Consider the following 21,020-nt stretch of genomic DNA (forward strand, 5'->3'; position numbering starts at 1 on the left):
AACTTAAATGTATATTATTATTAAAAAAACAATTAGATTTTACAAAAAGAACAAAAGAGAAATGAATAATTTCTCTAACAACAAACAAACTATAAAAACTTAGGTGATTAAATTTGTATAAACTACAAAAATAATACACCATAAAATCAAGCTACATTAATATATTTAGGTCCCACAACAAGTAAATAAAATAAATTTTGAGATTAATGTTGATAATGACTTTATATATTAGAACACCAACTAATGAAAATTTGAAAAACAATTTAAGTTCTAAAATTAAAGGTTTTATATTACAGTTTACAACTTAAAAAATTACTTTGAAAATTAACCTAATCCCTATGCTATTCAACATAAGTATAATATTATTAAAATAATACACAAAACCAGACTTAAGTACAAAAATGTTTATGTACTTTTGACAAATAATAACTCTAACAAAACAAAACACTATATAACAATTATGTGATTAAGTTTGTAACTACAAAAAAGTACACCATAAATTCAAACTACACTAATATATCTTCCATCTTTGGGTACAAAGCCTTAAGGTTCCACTGATGTTATGGTTTTTTTTTTTAAAGAAAAAACACAAATGTTAGAACAACAGTTTGTACCACTGATGTAAAAAGTTTATTTTTTTTTTTAATATAACATTACATTAAGTTCAAAAAAAAAATCTTCCACCTTAGGGTAAAGAAATAAAACAAAACATACATTAGGGTTAGTTAGGCTAGTTAGTTATACAATTAATTTCATCCAATTTAATGTAAACATTTATAAGCCATCTTATATTGAGACTCTATTTTTATTTTATTAATGCATTTTTCTATTTTATCATTGTATGAACTATAGTTTTTACAGTTAATCCAATTCCAAAAAGAAAAGAGTTTATATATTTCAATAATCCAATATATCTAAAATTAGTTAAAAAAATATGACCGCATAACGCAAATCTAACCTACTAGTATGATTAAAAGGCAAATATATCAGACTCCGTAGACATCATTGCTTTGCTTGATTGACAAACATAATCGAGAGACCCAAGGGGTATATAATATATAATAAGATTTTCAATCCGAATATAGAATATACAAAACTCTTCTTAGGCTTTTTTCTTTATATAAAAGTACCAGCACCAACAACTGAGTTTCATTCAAGAGAAGGATCATAATGACTACTATCATTAAAAAGGACATGCCAAACCTAAATCTCATTTAGGGTTGTTGTTGAAGAGACTTCTTGAGATGTAGGGCTTCTTTGAGCTTACGACCAAGAGCAAACGCCAATGGTGGAGGAACTGCATTCCCAATCTGCCTATGCTTGTGTGTAATGTTCCCTGAGAACTCATAGCTATCCGGAAACCCCTGCAGTTTTCATACACAACCACATTTCACCATATTGATAAAGCTAATAATACTAACTCTATTTCCCGTAAAAAAATGCTCAACATCATATCCGAAAAAACCATTTCATATGGCAAGCACTTTGCATTCTCTAAGAATGAAAGTTACCTGATGCTAGAGGACTGACTAGGAACATAGAATTTTTCTTACCTGAGACCGAGCGCATTCACGGACTGTGAGGATTCTGTCCTGCTCAGGATGGAAGCACATTCCCACCTTGCCCATGGGCTGAGGATCGGTAATCGACGTTGGAAAATTGCCTTGCCAGTCTAGTCTCCCGAAGAGTCCCTTCCACCCGTTGTGGCGCTTAGCTGTGTTTGGCAGACACCAGGGAATCATCTTTTCCACCTGCCCAGTTGATAAGTGCACCTGTAATTGTAAAACAAAGCAATTTGGTTGATCTATAGTTTTGAAAGCAATTCTTTTAGTTTCCAGTGACAAAGGAATTCCCGAACTAGGATGTATAAGGACTGACCTTTTCGTTTGGAAGGTCACGCCAATCAGCACCTGGCCTCTTTGGAATTGTCTTACAACGAATGAGGTTTAGTTCATTCATCTCCTTGCAGATATGATCAGTGAGAGCAATCATGTTCCCTCTTATCTCCTTTTGGAACCACGAGACTGCTTCAGCTTTATACTGCAAGACACAAGAATTCCCCGACAAAAATATTCAAATGGGTTCACGTTGTGTGTTTAACAGATATGTATGTATAGATACTTTCTCCTGATGTGTTGTCATACCTCTTTGTTTGTCCTGGATTCTCCGTTTTCTACTGGTGGAAGATCACCAATTGTGTCTCTCACGGTGATTGGGCGGAAAGGAGCACCAAGTGCAGTACTACGAACCGCAGCATAATGTAAACCTTGAGATAGAGAGATTTTCAACTTCGGAACACCAAAGACATGCATCGGTTCAGGCCATTCTGGGAGAACTTCTTCTGGCGCAGCTGCCCAGATGAAAGCTCTTTTACGAGATTGGGATACTCCATATGCACCTGCTTCCAGGATTCCAAACCTCACCTGGACAACATAATATTAAACAGGTCAAATTTATCACACTGTATTTTGCAAACCATTGCCCACATAGCATACTAACACCTACTAAAGAACAATCAATTTTATAGCGTTAAGATTTTACCTGGTAACCCATTTCGAGAAGGGAAGCCAAAGTAAGCTGAAATGTCTGCCCTTTATTGAATGACACAAAGGTCCTCACGTTTTCCAGAAGAAAGTACCTTGGCCGGAAATAATCAGCAAATGACAAGAATGCTAGTATCATTTCACATTGAACTTTACTCCAGGAGCTTTGGTTGAATCTGTTCATTCCAGAAAATCCCTGCCAAATTGCACAAGTAAGAGCTTTTTCACTTATTCAACAAAATTTTTACACAAGTATTGCAACAACCTGACACGGAGGTCCTCCGTTGATGAAGTCCACTTGACCAGGCAGTGGCAGAGTACTCTTCTGGTCCTCATTAAGTCTAGCTGCGAGTTCATTTGCCTCCTTAGTAGAGACACAATCCTCTTGATCTCCTCCTTTCTCCATTATAGCCCTGCGAATAATCTCAACAAACTGATCAAAATACAAGAAATAGCCACACGAACAAAGTAAGCATTTAGCTTGTTGGCTATTTACCTAAGAATCACATTGCAGTTCTCAACAAAAACTGTCGACTCAGGATGGTTTTGTCTAAAAGCCTGCCCAGCTGGCTCTTCATACTCAATTGCCCACTTTGTATCAGATACACCTTGTACATATAGCATGAATGTTGATATAACTTATTCAAGCATTTTGGAAGTTTAAGAGTTGACTGGAGATAATACATACCAGCCTTTTCCAGTCCCTGAGACAGGCCACCACAACCAGCAAAAATATCTAGTGTAGCCAGACGCATCTCTTTAGGTGGCTCATCAGGGTTGACAATACCAGACTTAGTGTCACTCTCTACTCCCTTTCCCTTTTTCTTTCTTAGTAGTGTGTCGTCCTTAATAGTAGAGAACTTCAGCTTCATATTGGCGGGCAACTGTTACAAAACAATTAAGAGAAACAGTTCAACATTGTATGTTGAAACAATAATCATAACAAATTAATTACAGAAACTAAAGTGAATAGATACATACCTGCTTGAGAGAACCTTTGGAGGAATCAAAGAAAAGTTCGCAGAAGAAAATATGATCTGATATTGGATATTCACGGCATAAGGGCATATCATTTTTTTTTCTTACTTCACATTTTCCCTCTATATCCCCTGGATGGAGAACATATATTTCCTGGCTGTAGTACAACTTAAGAGATTGCAAAAAGAAAGAGGAAAATATTGTGAGATAAACTTGAGAAGAAACCTCCCCAACTAGAACATTACCAGATATAAGAAATAGTTCTTACTTCTTGGATGTCTGAAGCATAGGCCTTCTCTGCAGAAACATCCTCAGGCCTATAAAACCTTCTAACTTTAACATCCAAGGAACCCAAATCAGCCTCTCTAGATTCCTTTGGGACGATTTCCAACAATTGGCAAACAACATATGCTCTCAACCCAATGTTCCGCCCAGACTTAAAAACAGTTCTGATATCCTCCTTCAATCCATCTATTGAGTCAGGGTTGACATAGACGAAATCCTCAGTAGAATACTCAGTCCCATTGGAGAAAAAGCCTGTCTTTGAAACATTTAGTTTTATTACGGAACTCTCCTCTTCATCCTTCCTTATCTTACACGAATTGCAGAACCCAGAACCGCGACCAATATCAGTTAGTGGAAGACTAAAGAATCCCCCTCTCTCAGGTGAGTACAAGCTTTTGCAGTAGTATTCTGTTGGCAAATCTTTTGCTTTTCTTTCTAATGCTCTATTCCGGTCAAGCTTATCTGCAGCGATGTTCTCTTTCCTATACTGATGCCCCCGTGGCCTTGATCGAATCTCAAAGCCGACTATTCCTTTTATGTCTTTAAGCTGTACAGTCGTACATTCATTAGTCAGAAATAGTTCCCTCTCGTTGGATGCATTCCCCAGAACAGTCTTAGATCCTCTTTGTAAGAACCTGCCATGTAACATTATGCAGTGATCTGTACTTTCGAACATGTACTCCACAAAATAGATGGCTGGAAGTTCATCTGAATCATCAACTTCCAAGGTGACAGCACCACCTACAACCACTGTTTCCCCTCCAACAAGGGCTTGTCGATAGAGAGGCTCACCAGCAGATGTTTTTCCTAGACTCTCGCCATCCCATCGTATTTCCCTTTTTCCAGAACTGGCTCGAACTTTCTTACGAGTATGAGGCTTTTGAACTTCAGCAGGTTTTGCTACAGTGTCCTCCGTGACATCTTCATTTCCACCTTCCTCTTCAACCTCTTCCTCCCCATTTTCGCCTTCGTCTTCCACCTCTACCTCCTCATTTGCTGCACCAATCGCCTGCAATGAATCCTCCGGAGAGTAATTAGAGTAAAACTCTCCCCAAATTCTGCTGACCAGGCGTGTCGTTGTTGCTTGCATAGATTTCCTCTTGGATACCGCAGGTGCCATGCCTGCCCTTGGATTCAGATTCTCTTTCTTCTGCAAAATTTTCTTCTTTTTGATGATCCATTTTGAATGGTGCTTATCCTTCAATTTATTTTCAAGACCAACAACAAATGCACACCTTTTTATATCCTCGTCGGGATCTACTGCAAAAAGCTGTATGATAATTTGCCCATGGACAATCAAATATCTCTCAACAGCCACGAGATCAGAAGAAATGTAAGCTTTATCATTCATCAGAAACCCAGACAGTCTCTTTGTGACATCTGCTAATGAAAGCTTAGCAAACCTAGTTTGACCCTTGAGCAATGTAATAATGCTTATCCCAACCGTTGCTGTTTTCAAAACAGGTTTATACCAAGGGACATACTGCTTTGACGGCTTCCCAAGACGGTACCTGCATATACCTTATAGATCAGCAACAGAAGAAAAGAAAAAAAACAACGCAGAAACATGGAGCACAAAATACTAATATAGTAAGATTACCAGGCCATATCTGTTCGTATAGAAATGGAGATATATCCGTCCGCCCCATATTCAATCATCCATCCCTTTATTTCACTGAGAAATATGCTCATCCCATCAGGATCGTGTGACTGGGAACCACTGTCAGGATCTTCTGGAGAAAACCAAAGTCCCATATCGTCAGTCACCACGCCTGACCCAAAAATGGTGACATCAATATCATCACATTGTTCCATCGGAAGAAGCTCAAGAGATATCATCCGTAAATCAGAGTCGTAAAGAGCCCAGTTGTGAAGCATCCTGCGAGGCAGGTCACTAGCGTCAAGCTCATAAAAAGCATCATAAAGCAGAAGCTCATCTGTTTCTTCTTTGGTGGTCTTATAGTACGACGGGAGAGGATAATCACTGGCAATCTCATCTTCATTGACGTTAATGTAGAACATATTTGAAGCAGAAGCTGAGCTGCTGTATTTTCTGGGCCGCCGCTGCATAGATTTCCTATACTCTTCATCTTGTAACAGTTTAGCATATCTTCTGTCCTCATCAGCACCATCAACCAGTTGCTTCGATGTGAAGCCATTGGTCTCGGCAACTTCAGAAGCTCCATCAATCCTCAGAACCCCATTGGATGGTTTTCCTTCCATCATCTGCAAAGCCTTGTCAACTATACTACTCTCATCTCTGAGAGCTACAAGAACAGGAATCTCAGCATAGCTTGTTTCATGTTTTTTGGCAGTCTCGTCCAAACCAGCGAGTTGGTTATATATAAACTCCCCCTGAGATATAACAAAGTCTTGGATTGCCGCTCCACTAGAAAAGTACTTGCTTCCAATCATTGACCTAGTAACCGCAGCAAGCAACTCATCAAGACTCGTATCAGGATCCCCACCCGAAGACTTGGACAGTTTCTTATACACAGCCACTGAAGCACGCGCTTTCTCGAAGAAATAATCATAAACCTTCTTGTATCTAGCAGCAGGTTTACGACAATCGTAATCCGCCAACTCCGTTGAGATCCAAATCACAGGGGAACCATCTTCATAACCAGAGATACTCCAATTCTCAACCCGTCCAAAAGATGGACACCTCACACCCTTCTCTTTCTCCTTGTCGAAACATACATCCGAAGGTAAGATAGCACCAGAAACGAATATGTCATTAATCTCCAACATCTCCACAGGCTGTGAGACTCCATCTGAATCAAACAAAACGAAATCATTCAGCCTCCTGGTTGGACGAGGTTCGATGTCACCACCCTCCAGAGTCGTTAACATTAACGCGACAAGCTCCTCGTCAACAGTCTGCTGCTTCTTTACTTCGACAGTAGCAGATTTCTCATCGAGTCTGACAGATTTCTCCTTGAAACTCGTACACGCTGCAGCACGCCTCGTCCTCCTCGTCCTCGAGACATCCTCTGACTCGCTAATCTCTGGAAGTGCTCTCTTCTTTCCCTTCTTCATAGCCTTAGCCCCATTTTCCACCATTTTCAAAAACCCTAATTTCAAACCAAAATCATCATTATAACGCAATTGGACTACAATTCACACACGAATGTACGTAATAAAAGCGTTTACTACATCGCATTGCAAATAAAATAAAAAACACAGCTAAAATTTCCCGAATCTAGGGTTTTAACAATCACTATAGTTCGAAATCTACACAAATCTCAGAAAAATCGACATGAGAAACTTACGTTAAGAAGCGAAATCAGCCGGAGAGACGCGAAACCCAAGTCGGTCTGAGAGAGAGAGAGAGAGAGAGAGCACTGATTTGATTTTTGAGAGGAAGAGTGAGAGAGTAATAGAAAAGGGAGAGAGAGACGATCGAAACGACGCGCGGCAATAAACGGCGCTAAAACTTAATTTTTTTAAAATGAAACAAAAATCAGAAAAAGGCGCCTGAAAATGATTTTAGGGTTGCTTTAAAAATGATTATTAGCTTTTGGGAAATATTTCATATTTAATTCTAATTTTGCAGATTTGTTTCAATTAAAAGATGAAACTAGACGGCGTTTCTATTTTTCTGTCAGTCAAAGTCAAAGTATTGAAATGGGATGATATGAATTTGATCTTTTTGTTAAGATGTTTTTTTATTTGACTACACGAATGAGATATCGATACAATAAAAACACTCCGATGTTGACATCTCAGGAAGGAGAGTTTCATCAGTTAAAAATCAAAATATGTAACCAATAAAATTATAACATTAGTACATACTAGTTTAATTTTTACCAACAAATCAATATTAAAAAAATATAAAAACAGTTTAAAAAAAAAATTACAGAAATAGGTTACATAGTTATATTTTTGGGCACGTTATACCATTAATATTAATGAAGAGCTAACGATGGAGTATTTACTTTTGATGCTTAATTACATTTTTTAACTGCGTTATGCATGACGCCCCAAACTATAATTCTAACGATTGAGAACCCAAAATAAAACATTTTGCCATCATATCCCATTTTCATATATATGTAATGTGTCGTACAGTCTGTAACTTTTTGCTTAGATAAGATCATTTGGCCTTTCATAATCCATTAGATTAGACCATAAAGGGTAAAGATGAGGTGGACAATGAAAACTAGATAGATACGTGGACAATGAAAAAGAGAGGTGAAGTGACTTCTATTTTGTGGTCTAGAACCCTATCCAAATTTTGGAGAGAAATTTATAACACCTCAAGTAAAGTTATAGTTATGCGAAACGTTTTTTAAAAAACAAAAGATATGATAATTGAAAGAGTTGTCCCACTAGAGAGAATACGCAAGACAGCCTTCTTCTCTATGTTCGTATATCACCTCAATCTTACAATTTTAAAAAACGTTTCGCATAACTATAACTTTAAAGTAATTTGCTGCATCACTATAATTTTTTAATAAAAAATAGAAATCTGAAGTAGAGTATTTTCATATAAAATCAATAACCTCTACAATAAATTCTACTAATCAAGACAAACTTAACTCGAATCAAGTGAGGTAATAAAGTAAACAAAGTGAAAGCACGAGACACTCATTGATTTGATATAAGGTTGTGATTTTTTTTTGGAGATTTAGGGTGTTTTCTTTGGGACAACATATTCATTTTTTTTCATAACATATTTTTGTCTTTCGTGAACTTATTTGATTGTTTATATAATTAGTTTTCTTAAAGTTTTTCAATTATTTCATTATCAATATGAATTCATAAGAAAATAAAATCATCTTCTTTATACAAAATCACTCTCAATCTTCGTTAGTAGTGCCGGTCTTACCTGTAGTTTGCTATAAAAGAAAAGAGTATGTGTCCCACGCTTTGTAAGCTTCTTCAGTATGGTAATTGCCAACCAGTGAAGCTTGGTTTTTAAATCATTTTACCCCTTATATTGGTTGGTTGGAGTCTTTATTCAATTTGGGTCCTTATCATTCGCATGTAGACATGAATGTCAACATTCACCTCTAAATTTGGTTGATTCTTATACTTTGTACACGTCATCTTCGTACATGTCCACCTCAATGCCATAAAAGAAAATAAGAAATTATAAGCCTCATCTCTCTACTACTCTTTTGCTCTGTCAAAAGGGCAAAACAGTAAAAACGTAAACGGCGGAGTTAAAAAAGAAAAGGAATAAAAAGAGGAAAAACGTGAACGGCAGGATTCGAACCTGCGCGGGCAAAGCCCACATGATTTCTAGTCATGCCCGATAACCACTCCGGCACGTCCACCTTTTGTTAATATGTTTGATTTATTACAATTGTATACACTCTGATATGAGTTCCGGCTATCGAATAAAAACGTTGACACTGGGATTTGATGATGCTGCGCTCGCTCTCTCAAGTCTCAATCAGGCTATCGAAGAGAGAAGAAGAAGCAAAAGCACGCCGCGTTAAGGTTCCTCGCTTTCTGCTAAATCAAGTCAATAGTCGTCTTCTCATCCTTCGTGACCTGTATGTTCATTGAGATGTGTAGATTTAGCTCTCGAGGGTTTTATAGTGAAATTCGCCATGTTTCTGTTTCAATGCAATGCCTTTCTTCTTCTTCTTCTTCTTCTTCTTCTTTTGTTTGTATGAATTCCAATTTTCTCAATTCGAATTCGAGTATATAGTGCCTATTGAGTTCTGTGATTCTTCGCTTTTTGATCCTGTAAACCAAAAACCCTTGTCCCACTCTTTCAAATTGGGGACTCCTTTTGGGAGACATCTGTGATCCCAAACCAATTGACGAAAGTACATTCACGAACTATTGTTTCCTTGGATTTTAATTTTATGATAGAATTGAAAAGGTTGTACCGTTCGTTTGTATAAAGTTTGGTTATTCTAGGGAATGCTTTATATTTTAGCCATTCTTTTGCAGATTTGAAACGTTTCGTCTCTGGTTTTGGTGTTGTCCAATATCAATATCTTGCCTGAGGGTTTCAAGTATATAGTGCCTTGAGTTCAAGATAGTATTTACTTATACGAACATAGAGAAGAAGGCTGTCTTGTTTTGTCTTGTCTTGCGTATTCTCTCTAGAGTGAAGGAGAAGATGTCCCAGAAGCGAAATCTTCCTTCTTGGATGAGTTCAAGTGATCCTGAGGCTAGTCCAGGTAAGTCTCATAGTAAGAAGCCCAAGGATGAAAATGATAAGCATATTAAAGAGCAGACCAGTAGAAATGCCTCTTCCAACAATTCGCAACGCGGCAAAAGTTCAAATGCTACGGATCTCGCTAAACTTATGGTCTGTGTGACTAAATTACTATTGTTGTTGAAACTACATAATTTTTAGCTGTCATGTTAGTGTATATGCTTTTGTGATTTGAGCTAAAGATGAAAACTGTGCAGGATGGAGTCGTTTTTGTGCTCTCGGGCTTTGTTAACCCTGAGAGGAGCACACTTAGATCACAGGCCTTGGCAATGGGAGCCACATATCAACCTGACTGGAACTCTGACTCTACGTTGTTGATTTGTGCTTTTCCTAACACTCCCAAGTTCCGTCAGGTCGAAACTAACTGTGGAACAATAGTCTCGAAGGTTACTTTCTTTGACTTTCACAATTTTGTGCCTAGTTGAATTTCTCCTTTTCTTTATTTCTTATGTTTTAACCGTCTTCAGGAATGGATAACCGAGAGCTATAGGCAGAAGAAGTTGGTGGGTATTGAGCAATACCTTATGCATGCTGGCAAACCATGGAGGAAAAGTAGTGTTCCTCAAGATGCTATCCGAGGTAACAGAAATATATTGGAAAGGCTTTTTAGATGGAATCTTTGATAACAGTTAACTGTCTCCAGAGGTTCATATATATCACCTTGTTTTAAGGTTGATGTATGACTAAATGATGAACAAGAGATTAGCTTTTCTTATTACCCTGGTTCATTTGGNTTCAAATTGGGGACTCCTTTTGGGAGACATCTGTGATCCCAAACCAATTGACGAAAGTACATTCACGAACTATTGTTTCCTTGGATTTTAATTTTATGATAGAATTGAAAAGGTTGTACCGTTCGTTTGTATAAAGTTTGGTTATTCTAGGGAATGCTTTATATTTTAGCCATTCTTTTGCAGATTTGAAACGTTTCGTCTCTGGTTTTGGTGTTGTCCAATATCAATATCTGCCTGAGGGTTTCAAGTATATAGTGCCTTGAGTTCAAGATAGTATTTACTTATACGAACATAGAGAAGAAGGCTGTCTTGTTTTGTCTTGTCTTGCGTATTCTCTCTAGAGTGAAGGAGAAGATGTCCCAGAAGCGAAATCTTCCTTCTTGGATGAGTTCAAGTGATCCTGAGGCTAGTCCAGGTAAGTCTCATAGTAAGAAGCCCAAGGATGAAAATGATAAGCATATTAAAGAGCAGACCAGTAGAAATGCCTCTTCCAACAATTCGCAACGCGGCAAAAGTTCAAATGCTACGGATCTCGCTAAACTTATGGTCTGTGTGACTAAATTACTATTGTTGTTGAAACTACATAATTTTTAGCTGTCATGTTAGTGTATATGCTTTTGTGATTTGAGCTAAAGATGAAAACTGTGCAGGATGGAGTCGTTTTTGTGCTCTCGGGCTTTGTTAACCCTGAGAGGAGCACACTTAGATCACAGGCCTTGGCAATGGGAGCCACATATCAACCTGACTGGAACTCTGACTCTACGTTGTTGATTTGTGCTTTTCCTAACACTCCCAAGTTCCGTCAAGTCGAAACTAACTGTGGAACAATAGTCTCGAAGGTTACTTTCTTTGACTTTCACAATTTTGTGCCTAGTTGAATTTCTCCTTTTCTTTATTTCTTATGTTTTAACCGTCTTCAGGAATGGATAACCGAGAGCTATAGGCAGAAGAAGTTGGTGGGTATTGAGCAATACCTTATGCATGCTGGCAAACCATGGAGGAAAAGTAGTGTTCCTCAAGATGCTATCCGAGGTAACAGAAATATATTGGAAAGGCTTTTTAGATGGAATCTTTGATAACAGTTAACTGTCTCCAGAGGTTCATATATATCACCTTGTTTTAAGGTTGATGTATGACTAAATGATGAACAAGAGATTAGCTTTTCTTATTACCCTGGTTCATTTGGATGTTCAAGTTGACCTTGTGAAGCTTAATTGATTGTATTCCAGAAAAGAGCGAACAACTTTCTAAAAAACCAGAGAAGCAAGCAGAGAAAAAACCAGAAACAAGGGGAACACCGTCAACCTCATCCAAGGTATGTTTAAGCTTCGCCCGTTAGACCCTAACAAGATTTTGGTTAACCAAAAGAAACTTCAGTTTGCTCCAGTCATGATGTTTTGACTGTTTATTTCTGTATCTTTGCAGAATAGATCAGCTTGCAATCTTGTGAAAGAGCCATTTTCTGTTACGGAGGTGAAGAAATGGGCCAGGGATGACCTAACTGAAACCATCTCATGGTTAAAAAGTCAGGAGGAGAAAGTAAGGGGCATTATTCATGATCTTCCAGAGCACATGTCTTTTTTTGTTTTTGGTTTCTGTTAGGCTAAAACCTTTGTAACAGCCAGAACCAGGCGAAATCAAGCGAATAGCTGCTGAAGGAGTCTTAACCTGTTTACAAGACGCCATAGATTCTCTTGAACAGAAGCAGGTTGATCTCTTTGAACAGTACTAGCTTTAAAAAATGTTCTTCCTCTTTGCATTTGTTAAAACTATCAGTTTCTTTGAGAAGATTGTTGTTATAATCGAAGCGTCTGAATTTATCCTCGAATGTTCTTAATTTTAGGACATTGGATCAGTTACAGAGCTATGGAGCTTTGTCCCTCGTGTAGTGAAGGAGCTTGGAAAGATCGAGTCGTCTTCTAAAAAAGAAAACTCCACAGCTTCAAAGGAAGAACTTTGCAAAGAAGCAAAGTCCTGGAAAAAGATCTACGAGGCTGAGCTAGTAAAACCGGGCGAAGATGAATCATCAGGAACAAAAAGCAGAGAGACCTCTCGGGTTGCTGCTACTGGCTATGACAGTGACGAGACCGTTGAAATGACTGAAGAAGAGATCGAACTTGCTTATAGGAACGTTTCTTTAGAGTCTCATTAGTTCAGACTTGTTTCATTTTTTTTGCATATGGAAAGCACGAGACGTCTGGTTTATTCAGTTTGTTCGGTTCGAGGAGAATGTAACTGATTGAAACTTATCCGGTCTGCGTGGTTAATGCTGGTTTGGATTCGGTTTAATCGGTTGCAGTTAAGCGGGTTTAGATTTGATTTTACTTTTTTTTTTACCGGTCGATGATGATATATGAATTGATCAGGTAAATACAATTGTGATTTTTTTGGTCAATTAGGCTGAGTCTGGGATGTCTCCAATTTCTAACCGGTTTGGTTCTATCCAATTTTGATAACTGGTCTAAAATCGGACAGAAACGAATATAAACCGGAAATATGTAACCGATATGGTTAGGATAGATGAAAAGGATTGAAGTCAAGACCCTAATTTGTTATACCTTATTGGGTTTTCGTGTAGAGAGAGTTTGTGTCTTCTTTGTTTCGCAGTAGGGTTGAAGCGGATAGTACGCCACCTCTCTCTCTCTCTCTGCCTATCAAAGTCGCGAAGAAGAACCTCTTCTTCTACTTCTTCTTCGTCCCGAGCTTCTCCCAGTAGCGCAACATAATGGGGGCTTCGCTTCCTACCAAAGAGGCCAACCTATTCAAGCTCATCGTCGTATGTTCCGATTTCCCTCTGTTTATCTCTCAGTTTTGTTTACCTTGTCTTAAAAAAAATGCGATTGTGATTCTTCTAGTCAGCGTAAATTGGATTACGATGAGTTTTATCTGCTCTGTTGAACCCTAAAATTTATAGTTAACCGTCAATGTGTTGGGTCAATTCAATAGTTGAACATGTGAAGTAAACTGTGTGCCTTAAATTCATCTAATGTTAATTTGATGTACCAAAGTTCTTAGCTTCAATTACTTTGACTACTGTTAGACCCTAATGACCTTGATTGCTTCTGGGCTTCTTTACTCGCCTAGGATCTTTTACACATGCTGAGATTGAGACCTGGTTGAGTTTTCAGCTCATAGATTCTTAATTTACTTTGTGGAACATGAAATCCCCCAGCTTTAAGAATACATATATTGTTTCTACTCTTTTTATCTAGTCAACGTGGTTCTGTAGGTTATCTTTCAGTAGTTAGTTATATGATTATGCCTTTAGCAATTTGCTATTACTACAAACATTTTTTGGGCACTAACTAAAAGATCAATTTGCTGTTAGAAACAGCACACTTGCACGGAAAACTAGTTAATTATATAACTCAATCTCGGATATCTTTAACTTAGGGTTTTGGTTTTTACCAGTATATTGTTCAACCTGCTTTGAATAGTTCACATTTTTTTCTAATGTATTTTCCTGAGGTGTTTTAGTAAATATATCATTATTCTGATTTCTGAGTGATCTCATAATGCAGAAATCATACGAGACTAAGCAGTACAAAAAAGGACTGAAGGCAGCTGATGCCATATTAAAAAAGTTTCCTGATCATGGAGGTGACTTGTATTCTATCAAAATTCTTACACTCTCCTTCTATCTTTTGTGATTTAATGTTAATATCTCCTTGCTATTTAATTTTTCTGTAAGTAGTTTTCGACATCAAGTAAAATGAAATGACTTGTTGGGCTACTATTTGCTTGGTAGCCCTGTCTCTAGTTTATGAATTTGTTCCTAATAAAGCTAATAAATTAATGTCTTAGTCTTAGGCAGTAGTGTATGATCATGTACTGATGAAACTGAAATGCTGGTATTGTTTATTCGTTACTTGTGATCTGTTCTGCTTTGTGTTAAACTGCTGAATGGTTCTGTTTTTACTGCATTATTTTTCAACCCTTCAGTTGTTCTTTTCCTTCTTTAAAGACTTGTCTCTTTTAATTTCTATAAATACCAGAGACTTTATCGATGAAAGGACTGACTCTAAACTGTATGGACCGCAAAACTGAAGCATATGAGCTTGTTCGGCTTGGAGTGAAGGTTTGAATATGCTCTACAAAAATCACAACCTCATTCCTTAGTTTCCAAACATGGTATGCTCTTTCGGGGTAACATAAGATTTTTATACTTTTATTTTTAACGCAGAATGATATCAAAAGTCATGTTTGCTGGCACGTGCTTGGTCTTCTTTACCGGTCAGACAGAGAGTATAGAGAGGCCATTAAATGCTATCGAAATGCTCTTCGAATTGATCCTGATAACCTTGAAATACTCCGAGACCTCTCACTCTTACAGGTAATTATGGGGGAATAATCGATTTAGGTGATTTTATTAGGTGAACAAATTATTCTCAAAGCTGATGGTAATTCTTATTTTCTTACTGTTACTTTGTGTAAGCTTGTTCCTTGACTAATCTCTGTTGATACTTTAACAGTTTATCATATGGTTTACTTTCTTATTTTTAGGCACAAATGCGTGACTTATCCGGTTTTGTTGAGACCAGGCAGCAGCTTTTGACTTTAAAGCCTAATCACCGAATGAACTGGATTGGCTTTGCAGTCTCCCAGCATTTAAACACAAAGTATGGTCCTTGACCCCTTAAATCTCAATATGTTGTTTCACTTTACTCATTTAAATGGAATGCTAGTTTTCCTTCTTTGGACTATTTGCTAGCTGGTTAATGTACTGGTTTATCCATACGATTTGCAATTGTAGTCTTGATGACTTAAGGGGCAAATGGCGTATGCCTTTGTTGGGACGAATCTTATATCATTAGGAAATAATATACCAATGAACATTCAGTAGAATTCTGTGAGCTTTATTCTTTTTACTAGTAAAAGCTTCCCATATGTATCAACTTAACTAACCTCTTAACTTGTTTTATTTTTTGCTGAAACAAGTGCTTCTAAAGCTGTTGAAATTTTGGAAGCGTATGAAGGTACCTTAGAGGATGATTATCCTCCTGAGAACGAGCTAATCGAACATACTGAGATGATTCTTTACAAGGTATCACGCTGAAATTTTACAAGTATCATACCTTGATTGTAGTCTTTCTAGTTTTTATTCCCTGAAAAATCATACGTACCGTAAACTGGTATCATACATTTATCTCTTAATGAAAATACCAAAAGTTCAAGTTGGTTGGTAAAAGTACGATTTATTGCTTGGATCATACATGTTTGAAACACACATGTATTCCTTTGTGACAAAAGCATACCTCTCACAAGAAGTGTTAAATATTTGAAACGTCTCTTCAAGCCACCTGCGATGGTGGTGCTCTGTTCACTCTTTGTCCTGAAACTTCTCTGTTTGAGCAACCTACATGTGGCATTAGCACAGTTTTGATATCTGTAAATCTCAGCTGGATTTTTCTTTCCTTCCAGGTTTCCTTGCTTGAGGAGAGTGGTTCTTTTGACAAAGCTCTTGAGGAGTTGCACAAAAAAGAGCCGAAAATAGTAAATTCATAAATCTTATAGTGCAATATATTTGGATCATAGGATACACACAGTAAATTTAACATTTCTCGTTTGGTTGTTTCCAGGTTGATAAATTGTCTTACAAAGAACAAGAGGTATCTCTTTTGTCAAAGCTTGGTCATCTAGAAGAAGCCAATAAACTCTACAGGGTTTTGCTTTCCATGAACCCTGACAATTACAGGTTTTTTACATTACTCTTCAAGTCATCCTAGAACAATTAGCTGTATATTCTTTTTTCGTTTTTCTCTATTGTCGCATCTATTTGTTCTCCTTCATTAATTTTAGCATACAATTGACACTCTCAAAGGCTTCTATATATTTTTGGGCATTGTCAATTTTTCTAAACAAATAAAAAGTGCATTTCTCACTTTTTCAGATACTATGAAGGCCTCCAAAAATGCCTTGGTTTATATTCAGAAAGTGGTCAATATTCGTCCGACCAGATTGAGAAGTTAAATGCCTTGTACCAGTCTCTAAGTGAGCAGTACACTAGGTCATCCGCTGTTAAGGTGAGATAAGGCAGATGAGTGCCTGTTGGTCATACATATTCTAATATTCTTCTACCTCATAGGGAACTTACTAGCTAACCAGTTTACACTCGTCCGATAATTTTTGGCTGCTGATACGTTAAATTCTAAGACTGGGAATAAGTAATTTACTTATTTTCTATTTTCCTCATTTTAGAGAATACCATTGGACTTTCTGCAAGATGAAAACTTTAAGGAGGCTGTAGCAAACTACATTAAACCTCTATTGACAAAGGTATCTTTTCGTGCCCTTGAGTCTCTTTACTTAGACAATTTTCTAATAAAATAGGTTCTTATTTGTCTTGATTCTTGTCTCAGGGTGTCCCTTCATTATTTTCTGATCTGTCATCTCTGTATGATCACCCTCGCAAGGTTAGTTTCCCTGCTTTGTCCTGGAGCATTCTATCTCCAATTTTATGGATCTAGCTTCACTATACTTTTCTATATATGTTTTAATGCTTATTTTGTTTATCCAGCCTGATATATTGGAGCAATTAGTTGTTGAGATGGAACATTCGATTAGGACTACCGGAAGTTACCCAGGAAGGTATACAACTGAATTCATTACTGAAGCTGTCACTGAATTTTCATCATCTTATATATTTATTATATACAAAAGCAACGCTGAAAATGTTATTAAAGTTAGTGATGATCAGTCTATTCTTTTGTATAATTCTTAATTGATGCAGTGATGTGAAAGAGCCTCCTTCCACACTATTGTGGACATTGTTTTTCTTGGCTCAGGTTCACTTTTGCTACTACTGTCTTAATTCTCTTAATAATTAACAGTTTTACATTTGACGTTTCGTGTGTTCTATTGTAATACGTTTTTTTTTCTTTCAAAATTCAGCATTATGACAAGCGTGGTCAATATGATGTTGCGCTCTGTAAAATTGACGAAGCCATTGCTCATACGCCGACAGTTATTGATCTGTACTCCGTTAAGGTATCCCTGTTTATCATTGCCAAAAATCTTTTCATAAGCTTCTGACCCATCAGTTTGTATTATGTCACTATCGCTGCTTGCACTATGTATAGAGACACATTTTCAAAACTTATTTGACTGGGTGATTGGGTTTTAATTTCTTTAGTTATTGCGATTGGGTTATCAGAATATGTCTGATGTGTGCACACTGTGTATCAGGTCCGCTTTTTGTATGAGGATGTTCTTGTTTCTTCTTAACGCTTGTACTTGTTTCTCTCAACAGAGCCGAATAATGAAGCATGCAGGAGACTTGACTGCCGCTGCTGCCCTTGCTGATGAAGCTAGAGGCATGGACCTAGCAGATCGTTATATAAACAGTGAATGCGTTAAGCGTATGTTGCAAGCTGATCAGGTTTTACATCTCGGTTTTTGTATTATATTGTTTTGGTCATGTCTTTTGACGTTAAGCCTCAATGCTAATTCTCCATTCTGTGAACTTTTCTGTTAAAGGTGCCTTTGGCTGAGAAAACTGCTGTTTTATTTACAAAAGAGGGGGATCAGCTCAACAATCTTCATGACATGCAGTGCATGTGGTATGGCTCTATAGAACCCTGAGTAGTTTTGCATATGTAAAATTGATCAGTCAGATATCTTCCTAATGGCTGTCTTTTTATCTTATTTTGTTGAAGGTATGATCTTGCATCTGGGGATAGTTACTTCCGGCAGGGTGATCTTGGACGTGCTCTCAAGAAGTTTTTGGCTGTGGAGAAGCACTATGCTGACATTTCTGAAGATCAATTTGATTTCCACTCATATTGCTTAAGAAAAATGACGTTGCGTTCATATGTTGACATGCTTAAATTCCAAGACCGATTACACTCATTCCCATATTTCCACAAAGCAGCAATCAGAGCAATCAGGTGAACTATTTGTTGCATAAATGTAATCTTGCGACAGTATCTTCTGTGTGGATGCATGATGGGTTCCATTTAACTGTAGTCTCATTTACCTCTCGGCCTGATGTTCAGGTGCTACCTGAAATTGCATGACTCTCCCAAGTCAACTGCTGAAGAAGATGAAATGTCAAAGTTGGCTCCTGCTCAGAAGAAGAAAATCAAGAAGCAGAAAAAGGCAGAAGCCCGAGCTAAGAAAGTAGGTGTTTTCAGTGATTTGAAGAGTGAATTGACACTAAGATGGCTTAAGAGTGTTCTTCTTCGTTTCAGGAAGCTGAGAGTAAGAGTGAAGAATCAACTGCCGGTGGTGCCTCTAAGTCTGGCAAACGAAATGTGAAACCTGTAGACCCAGATCCTCATGGGCAGAAGTTAATTCAGGTTGTTGTTTGCTTCATTTGTACGATATCTTGGTCGTCACCACAACTGTGTCATGAATCTTTACTTTAATATGGCTAACTAAAGAACTTAATCTGTACAGGTTGAAGAGCCAATGGCAGAGGCTTCAAAGTACCTGAGACTACTCCAGAAACATTCACCTAATTCGTTGGAGACTCATCTACTTTCCTTTGAGGTCAATATGAGAAAACAGAAGTTTCTACTTGCATTCCAGGTAATTGATTTAGTTCCTTATTCAAGCTTCTTCCTTTTTTTTGGTGCAAGGGATCTATCATGATTTTATAATATACTTTTTAAAAGCATTCGGCTTTCCTCTCATTTTTCCATTCTTCAGGCGGTCAAGCAATTGCTTAAATTGGATGCGGAGAACCCTGATTCACATCGTTCCTTGGTATGAAATCTGTGCAACTTGTGATGTTTTAAGGAATAGTTTAATAATTTAAAGGATAGAAGGGATAATAAATAATGTTTGCCCTTCAAGAGTTATATGTTTGTGGCTTATACTTTTGAATTTTGATGACAGGTTAAATTCTTTCTCAAGACAGGATCGACAAGTGCTCCAACGACTGCAGCTGAGAAACTTCGTTGGAGTGTCCTAGAGGCGGAGCGGCCATCAATTAGGTGACTACTTGAACTTTTATTGAATCTGACTGTTACTTTTCTATTCTACATTGGGATAAATTATTTATTCGTTTGCATTCTAGTCAATTGCAGAATAAATCACTAATGGAGGCAAACAAAGAGTTTCTTGGTAGACATGAAGGTGCAAATCAAATTGATTACATTTACTCTCACGGAGAGATTACACTGTCTGATATTAAGATGGGTAACATTTCCATTTAACTACGCAGATTCTTTGGTGCACAGAGCTGCATATGCAGAAATGCTGTACCTTTTAGTTCCAAGCAAGAAAACGGAGGCTATCAAAATAATTGAAGACTCAACCAATAAAGTGGTTCAAACGTAATGCTCCATCAAACACATATACCTTATGATTCCTTGCTCTCTGTTTTTTTGGTATGTTTAACATCGGTTGTCCATGTTCAGAAATGGAGCTCCAGGACCAGCAAGAGAATGGAAACTCAAAGACTGTATAGTCGTTCATAAGCTCCTAGAAACAGTTCTCGTCGACTCGGAAGCTGCCTCCAGTAAGCATTAAACATCTTTACACTGCACCAATATTACTTCTCTGCGAGTGCATTTTGATTTATTGCGTCTGGTTGGTCTTGTGAACCCATGAGCACACTTCCATGATAGTAAAGTCCTTAGGTTTAGAAGTATTAAGTTGCTTTGAAGTGATAAGCCGGGTGTTGGGTACAATTGCAGGATGGAAATCACGCTGCGCCGAGTATTTTCCCTGTTCAACTCACTTTGAAGGCAAGCGGAGCTCAGTGATGCCTGATTCAGTGTACAACTCATCTCGTAAGAGCAATGAGAATGGTGACATGCCAAACCATCCAATGGGTCAGACTGAGTTGAGCGACGGACAACTCTCACTGAAGAATCTCTCAATCTCAACCTGAAGGAGGACCTCTTAGTTATCAAATAAGAAGCAAAAGCAACCCAGGAGATAATTTACAAAAGATGGAATGCGATCCATTCTTTCAGACCCGAATCAAACTTGAGATTAAGTGAATCTTTCGCAGAGGTGTGGAGTTTGTAACATGCCAAATGTGTATAATTGTTTTTCTATACAAGGCTGGGTTTCAAAGTTTGAAGAACAAATGCCACAAAGAGAGTCTTGTCTTCTTCTCTTTTTTTCGTTTTATTTCCCTCTCGACACTTTCTTTAAGAGGATGCTTCTAGCTTTTTTTAATGTTGTACCCTTTTAATTTTTTTTTTTTGTTCGGTTTCTCCACATTATTTATTTTCCCCACTACAGTATCTGTTTAAGCTTCTTGACATATCTGAAAATTTTTGATTTGTTGAGCGTGTTGTTACATTTTTTACTGGTGTTGCACTTTTTTCTTATCTACGTTCTTTC

The 21,020-nt window shown here is 37.5% G+C and overlaps 4 protein-coding genes and 1 non-coding gene across 6 annotated transcripts; 3 read left to right on the forward strand and 2 right to left on the reverse strand.

Annotated features, from left to right (window-relative positions):
• LOC104703400 (DNA (cytosine-5)-methyltransferase 1-like) lies at positions 1,215 to 7,189 on the reverse strand. The gene is made up of 12 exons (XM_010419406.2): positions 7,079 to 7,189; positions 5,407 to 6,880; positions 3,790 to 5,317; positions 3,525 to 3,689; positions 3,232 to 3,427; positions 3,040 to 3,151; positions 2,809 to 2,956; positions 2,542 to 2,739; positions 2,145 to 2,423; positions 1,879 to 2,040; positions 1,554 to 1,772; positions 1,215 to 1,364 (listed from the first exon to the last, which is right to left on the reverse strand). Exons 2-12 carry the CDS (start codon positions 6,867 to 6,869, stop codon positions 1,215 to 1,217), a joined length of 4,620 nt encoding a protein of 1,539 aa, XP_010417708.1. The 5' UTR covers positions 6,870 to 6,880; positions 7,079 to 7,189.
• TRNAS-AGA lies at positions 9,007 to 9,088 on the reverse strand. Its single transcript has one exon. It is a non-coding gene; the product is annotated as a tRNA-Ser (tRNA).
• LOC109125685 (DNA-repair protein XRCC1-like) lies at positions 9,148 to 10,695 on the forward strand. Of its 2 annotated transcripts, none has more exons than XM_019228024.1 (4): positions 9,148 to 9,254; positions 9,717 to 10,080; positions 10,185 to 10,373; positions 10,455 to 10,693. In XM_019228024.1, exons 2-4 carry the CDS (start codon positions 9,889 to 9,891, stop codon positions 10,608 to 10,610), a joined length of 537 nt encoding a protein of 178 aa, XP_019083569.1. In that variant the 5' UTR covers positions 9,148 to 9,254; positions 9,717 to 9,888; the 3' UTR covers positions 10,611 to 10,693. The 2 variants fall into 2 exon arrangements, with proteins under 2 accessions (XP_019083569.1, XP_019083568.1); XM_019228023.1 differs by having other exon boundaries at positions 9,158 to 9,310; positions 10,455 to 10,695.
• Positions 10,732 to 13,054, forward strand: LOC104705100 (DNA-repair protein XRCC1-like). The gene is made up of 7 exons (XM_019228022.1): positions 10,732 to 11,267; positions 11,372 to 11,560; positions 11,642 to 11,753; positions 11,951 to 12,036; positions 12,147 to 12,260; positions 12,343 to 12,429; positions 12,565 to 13,054. Exons 1-7 carry the CDS (start codon positions 11,076 to 11,078, stop codon positions 12,871 to 12,873), a joined length of 1,089 nt encoding a protein of 362 aa, XP_019083567.1. The 5' UTR covers positions 10,732 to 11,075; the 3' UTR covers positions 12,874 to 13,054.
• LOC104703401 (N-alpha-acetyltransferase 15, NatA auxiliary subunit-like) lies at positions 13,278 to 20,965 on the forward strand. Its single transcript, XM_010419407.2, has 26 exons — positions 13,278 to 13,497; positions 14,243 to 14,321; positions 14,717 to 14,799; positions 14,905 to 15,054; positions 15,225 to 15,340; positions 15,660 to 15,765; positions 16,143 to 16,214; positions 16,301 to 16,416; positions 16,612 to 16,744; positions 16,920 to 16,997; positions 17,081 to 17,134; positions 17,239 to 17,309; positions 17,452 to 17,506; positions 17,613 to 17,708; positions 17,971 to 18,099; positions 18,198 to 18,280; positions 18,377 to 18,607; positions 18,716 to 18,839; positions 18,911 to 19,018; positions 19,119 to 19,250; positions 19,371 to 19,427; positions 19,560 to 19,657; positions 19,741 to 19,799; positions 19,888 to 19,999; positions 20,084 to 20,184; positions 20,363 to 20,965. Exons 1-26 carry the CDS (start codon positions 13,447 to 13,449, stop codon positions 20,557 to 20,559), a joined length of 2,691 nt encoding a protein of 896 aa, XP_010417709.1. The 5' UTR covers positions 13,278 to 13,446; the 3' UTR covers positions 20,560 to 20,965.

The sequence above is a fragment of the Camelina sativa genome, chromosome 7, assembly GCF_000633955.1.
Source record: "Camelina sativa cultivar DH55 chromosome 7, Cs, whole genome shotgun sequence".
Lineage (NCBI taxonomy): Eukaryota > Viridiplantae > Streptophyta > Magnoliopsida > Brassicales > Brassicaceae > Camelina > Camelina sativa.